Source organism: Temnothorax curvispinosus, unplaced genomic scaffold (assembly GCF_003070985.1).
Source record: "Temnothorax curvispinosus isolate PA1 unplaced genomic scaffold, ASM307098v1 QBEX01002498.1, whole genome shotgun sequence".
In the NCBI taxonomy this organism is placed as follows: domain Eukaryota; kingdom Metazoa; phylum Arthropoda; class Insecta; order Hymenoptera; family Formicidae; genus Temnothorax; species Temnothorax curvispinosus.
In genome coordinates, this window is record NW_020212278.1 from 1 (window position 1) to 6144 (window position 6144).

Here is a 6144-nt window from a genome sequence, read left to right on the forward strand (position 1 = left end):
AACTGCTTCCTCCTGCTTGCTTGCTGCCTGCCTTAACTTACTGCTGCTTGCCTCGCTTTCGCCTTGCTTGCTGCCCTGCTTGCGCTGCTGCACGAGCCCGATCGCGACCGAGCCGAAGCATCCAGGAGTCGACGGCACAACGAACGGTGAGTCGCATTTGCTTAAGATAACTCGCTTTGGGGGAGACTTACACCCCCTGGTTCTTCGAGCTTCGCTTTATCGCAAATCCGGGTACGGCTCTACCGCCCCCCGAGCATCTGGTCCTTTGAGCCGGATATCATATCTTCGCGATTAGTCTATTACCGCCGACCTTTCGCGTGTCCTTTCATTGTTCTAAGTCACCGAATCTTTCTGTAACGCGTAGTGCCACAGCGCGTGACCTTGCGGGTCTCGCAGGATCTCCCGTATCGCAACGCTCGCTTCGCGAAAGGAATTCTCGCGTAGCATCGCGCAATCGGCCATTAGCCGCCTGTAATTTACGCGAATTCGCTGAATTTCTTATTCTCGCATTAACGAGGTGCAATAACGCTCGGCGTGCTGACAACTCGTGTCTCGCGCGGTATCTCTCGTGCAACGCTAGCTTCGCAACGGGAATACGCGTGCGAACTTCGTTCGTCAGAGCTCGGGCCGCAGCCGTTAATCGCCTTAAAATCGAATCCGCGCTCGCCGCGGTAATTAGTCGCCAGTTAATTGACTTGATCGTAACCGGAATATTCGGTCGAATATCCGAGTATTCCGGGCCAGCGATAATTTCGCGCATAGAGATAACGGCCGTGGCCTTCGATTACGGGCCGGTCTCGCGCGCGTTGTTTTTCTGTATAGTCTCGAGCATCGCTCGTGTTTACGTCGTTGCGAGGTACGTACCGCCCGACCAAGCACTTGTATTATCCCGACTTTCGTGCTCCGTCCGAGAGTACCATCGCTCGAAAATATTATTGTCACCGATCGAGAATATTTGCCTTTCGAACTCTGCGACGCGTGTTTATCGCGCTAATCCAACGGCTGATATTCTCCGCGTTCAACTCGAGGAATATTATCGAGAATATTCCCTCGGGACTTGCGCGAGCGCCGAACGGAGTCGTCCGTTACCCCTCACCTTGGCGACCTGACTTTCGTGATTGTTTCCGCCGGGTTTCGATATTGTTGGTTCGGGTTGCCGTCGCCTCCGACTGCCTATTCGTCGTTTACCCTTCGCTCTTAGCTTCGTCTGTCTGTGGTGGACGACCCCTTTGTTACATCATGTCGAAAAACGCATATGCTCGTCGCGAAGTATGCAATCGGCGTATGCAAGAAATACACGACCTCTCCCTACAAGCCGCGAACGACGCGGCAATACGAGCGACCTTCCTCGCTCGCTACTCGAGCGTAGCGAAGATCGCGGACGATTTTGAGGCCACCCACCTGAAGGTCATCCAAGAAGCGGCGGATTTCGAGGTCGAGGACGAAATCCGAGCCAGTTTCGATAAAATGCATTACGCCGTAAAGAGTCGATATCACCGTGAAACGGGCGCGCCATTCGGAGGCGCGCCGGCACAGCCCTCGGGTCAGGCCTCGGTGGTCAAGTTGCCTAAGATCCCGCTACCGCAGTTTTCCGGCGACCTTACGTTGTGGCCTTCCTTCATCGCGTTGTTCAACGCGTCGATACACAACCAGCCGATTTCCGCGATAGAGAAATACCAGTATCTGCTGGCTTCACTCAAAGGGGAACCACTCAACGTGGTGAAAAACCTGCCGTTTTCCGATGAGTACTATCTGATCGCTTACGACTCGCTGGTCGATCGATACCGGAATAAGAGAAGGTTAGCGGACCATCACTTGAATTCAATAATCGAGGCAAAGCCATTGAAGGCGGAGACGGCCAAGGCTCTTCACCACTTATTAGATACGTTTACCGAGAACACGCGCGCGCTCGCATTGATGAAGTTCCCTACCGATTCATGGGACTTTATCCTACTGAAGTTTTTGTTAGACAAGCTTCCCCGTTCCCTTCGGGAAAAATTCGAGTCGGCTCACCGGGCTGAGGAGATACCGCGATATACTCAACTCACGAAATTTCTAGCGGAGCATTGTCAGGTTCTCGAGGCCGTCGCGGGCCCGTCCTCCAAAACCAAGTCCACACCGATCTCTTCGTTCGTGACTAACGCGGCCGATTGCCCCGTTTGTAAGGAGTCTCACTACGTGTCGAAGTGCTCCCAGTTTTTAAAACTCTCGCCGAGGGAGAGGCAGGCTAAGGCTCGCGACTTGAGATTGTGCCTCAACTGCCTGCGCTCGGGGCATGGCATGAAAGACTGTCCGTCCGCGTGGGCATGTCGGTCCTGCGGCACAAAGCATCATACGCTTCTGCATTACGAGCAGAGCTCTAATACTACCCCTAAGCCCGAACCCATTAGCGCGACTCCTGCCGAACCGGACGCCGTACCCGCTCCTCAGTCGGAGGATGCGCCGATTGTAACAATGACTAGCCTGGCCAATAGAATCGTCCTCCTGTCCACCGTACGAGCCGAGGCGATAGACGCGCGTGGCAATGCGTTCCCCGTACGCATATTGCTGGACAGTGCGAGTCAGGCCAACTTTATTACCGAGGGCTGCCTCCGGAAGGGCGGCTTTTGTCGCACCAAACACAGTGCAACCGTGTTGGCGATAAACGAAGCCAGGGCGGCCACGACGAGGGGCCTCACCTCTCTCGTGATCCGCGCGCGCGGTCGCGACGACACTCGGTTCTCGATAGAGGCTACGGTCCTCTCGCGCATAACCTCGCCGCTGCCTAATGACAAGGTGGAGGTCCAGCCGTGGAAACACTTGAAGGGATTGCCGCTCGCGGATCCCGAATATTTCGTGCCCGGCGGTGTTGACATCCTCCTGGGGGCAGACTCGTTTGTGTCGGTGCTACGGGAAGGCCGTCGTAAGGGGGAAAGGGGAGAACCCGACGCCTTCAATTCAGTCTTCGGATGGGTTCTGACGGGCGCGGTATCCCCATCAGTCCAGGCGGCGCCCCTGAGGTCATTCGCGACTACGCTCGAGTCGATCGCGACATCGGTGGGTCGCTTTTGGCAATTGGAGGAGGTGCCGGAGGACGCTTTTTGTTCGGACGAGGATCGACGCTGCAAAGAAATCTTCGCCAAGACCACGTATCGTGACCCCTCGGGTCGTTTCGTGGTCTCGTACCCGTTCGTGTCGGATCCTCCTACATTCGTCGGCTCGCGCTCCATTGCGGTTAGTCGTCTCCGCGCACTAGAACGTCGATTTAAATCTGATCCGGAGTTCAGAGCTGGTTACAACAGTTTCATGCGGGACTATCTCGATAGCGGACACATGGAGGTAATTCGCAATCCATTCCCGTCGGATGGCCACATTTATTATCTACCGCACCACGGTGTGTATAAACTCGATAGCACTACCACTAAGTTGCGGGTAGTGTTCAACGCGTCCTTGCGAGGCCCGGACGGTCTGTCGATCAACGACACCCTGCTCAGCGGTCCGAAGCTGCAGCAGGACCTGCTCGCCATCCTGCTTCGGTTCCGCGCCGAAGCGATCGCTCTAACCGCGGACGTGAAGCAGATGTTTCGCCAGATTTGGATAAGCCCGGAGCAATGCAACTACCAACGTATCGTCTGGCGCTTCTCGGAGTCGGACCCCATCCTCGACTATCTCCTCAAAACAGTTACATTCGGCTTTAGCGCCTCCCCGTTCTTGGCGATCTATTGTTTGCTCCAGTTAGCTCATCAATACCGCGAGAAATATCCTCTGGCGTTCGCAGCCCTACTCGAGGCGCTGTATGTGGATGACGTCGTGACAAGCGTTCGGACGGTGGAACAGGCTCGCGCACTCCGCGACCAATTGCTATCGCTTCTCCGAAGCGCCGGCTTCGAGCTTCGAAAGTGGTCGAGCAGCCATCCTGCCGCGCTGGAGGGCCTCGACCCGCAGTTATGTAGCCAATCGATGTTAGATTTCGAGTCAAGCGAGGATCAATCTCAGAAGATATTGGGCCTTCGGTGGCACTCACAATCTGACAGTTTCGGGTTTCAAGTCAACGCGTTGGATCGTGAGTGCACCAAACGCACTATACTGTCGGAAGTAGCGCGCATATTCGACCCCCTGGGGTTTCTGACCCCACTCACCTTTACCGCGAAGTGCTTAATTCAGCGTCTGTGGACCCTCAAGTTAGATTGGGATGATGAGCCTCCGATGGACATTCGCCGCAGTTGGAGTCGTTTCCAAACGGAGCTCGGCGTGTTATCTTCCCTTCGCGTTCCTCGCGCGTTTAACTCGTGCCATGTAGATCGCTGCGAACTCCACGGGTTCTGCGATGCCAGCGAGCTGGGGTACGGAGCCGTGATTTATCTGCGAATCGTTACGCGCGACGGCGTCGGGGTCCGATTACTGTGCGCCAAGTCTAAGGTCGCCCCGCTTCGCCCCCTCACCATTCCCCGTCTGGAGCTCTGCGCGGCTCTGCTCTTGTCTAAATTAATCGCGTACGTCCGGCGCACCCTCCGCGGACACCTTGACATTGACGACGAGTATGCTTGGACGGATTCCGAGGTCGCCCGGGCCTGGATCCGCTCAGCACCACAACGGTGGAAGACCTTCGTTAGAAATCGCGTTGCCCTCATTCAGGACAACGTGCCGGTATCAGCTTGGGGTCACGTCGACACGGAGTCCAATCCGGCGGATCACTGCTCCCGCGGGCTTTATCCTCGCGATCTGGTGGCCAGTTCGATGTGGTGGGCGGGCCCTGAGTGGCTTGTTCGCTTCGAACCCCGAGTTGAGCCTTCCCACGGTTCAGAAACCCCTCCGATCGAGGAGGAGAAAATCGTATCGCTCGTGGCGCTCGATCCGCCTGACGCGGTACATTCATTGCTCGAAAGATTCTCTCCAATCGAGAAAATTGGCCGAATTATAGCAAACATTCTCAGGTTTGTACATCACTTCCGTGCAAAATCTGCTCCTACGACTTTGGCCATAGATCAGCTCGAACTGCATTCCGCGTTACTACTCGTTGTGAAGAGTGTATAGGCGGATGCTTTCCGCGATGAGATCGATCGTCTTCAAAGCGGGAGAAGGCTCCCCAAGCCCTTTCGCAAACTCGCTCCCTTCCTTGATCCGGTGGGTATTCTCAGGGTGGGCGGCAGGCTTGCAAAATCCGGATTGACATTCGAGAACAAGCACCCTGCCTTACTGCCCTGTAAACATAGGCTCACGGATCTCGTTATCGAGCACGTGCACCGCACGAACATGCACCCTGGTCGGCGCACGCTGCAATACCTGCTCACGCAACATTATTGGGTCCTCGGGGTGCATCGCGCTATACAACGCGTACTCTCGAGATGTCATCAATGTTTCCGCGTAAATCCACACACCTCTCAGCCCCCCATGGCGGAGCTACCGGCCGATAGGGTCCGACGGGCCAAGCCATTTTCGATCAGCGGCGTTGATTTCGCGGGACCGTTCAACATAGTTACGCGACGAGCCCGGGGGGTCTCCTCCGTCAAAGTGTACGCGTGCCTTTTCGTATGTTTTTCGGTTAAGGCGGTGCACCTGGAGGCCGCCTTCTCGTTGTCCACCGACTCCTTCCTCGCTGCGCTGCGACGCTTTGTGGCCCGACGCGGACGCTGCTCGCTTCTCTACAGCGACTGCGGAACGAATTTTGTAGGGGCCGCACGGGAACTAGAAAGCCGCATGAGCCTCGCAGCGGAGCGAGAGAAGATCAAGTGGTCCTTTAATCCTCCCTCCGCGCCCCACTTCGGGGGCCTCTGGGAGGCGGGAGTCAAGACCTTTAAAACCCACCTGCGGCGGACCGTGGGTGATCAAGTCCTCTCAATAGAGGAGTTCACGACGGTCCTCGCGCAGGTCGAGGCCGTCTTGAACTCCAGACCCCTCTGCCCGATGAGCACCGACCCTGCCGACCTCGAAGTCCTATCGCCGGGTCACTTCCTCACGATGGAGCCGCTCGTCTCCGTTCCCACTCAAGACGTGACTCCGTTACCGATGAATCGGCTGAGTCGGTGGCAACTCGTCCAACGAATACACCAGGACTTCTGGAAGCGCTGGCATCTGGAGTATCTCCATACGCTGCAACAGCGTCCCAAATGGTGGACCTCAGTCAACCCGCTCGGTGTCGGTGCGTTAGTCCTCCTCAAGGACGCC

At 56.4% G+C, this 6144-nt stretch overlaps 1 protein-coding gene across 1 annotated transcript; it reads left to right on the forward strand.

The window, feature by feature from the left end:
- Positions 1 to 1239: 1239 nt before the first annotated feature.
- LOC112451737 lies at positions 1240 to 5013 on the forward strand. The gene has a single exon (XM_025011562.1). The coding sequence runs from the start codon at positions 1240 to 1242 to the stop codon at positions 5011 to 5013; it is 3774 nt and encodes a 1257-aa protein (XP_024867330.1).
- Positions 5014 to 6144: the final 1131 nt, after the last annotated feature.

Coding starts and splice junctions, on each gene's coding strand:
- LOC112451737 (XM_025011562.1), top strand. CDS start 1,240: ATGTCGAAAAACGCATATGCTCGTCGCGAAGTATGCAATCGGCGTATG.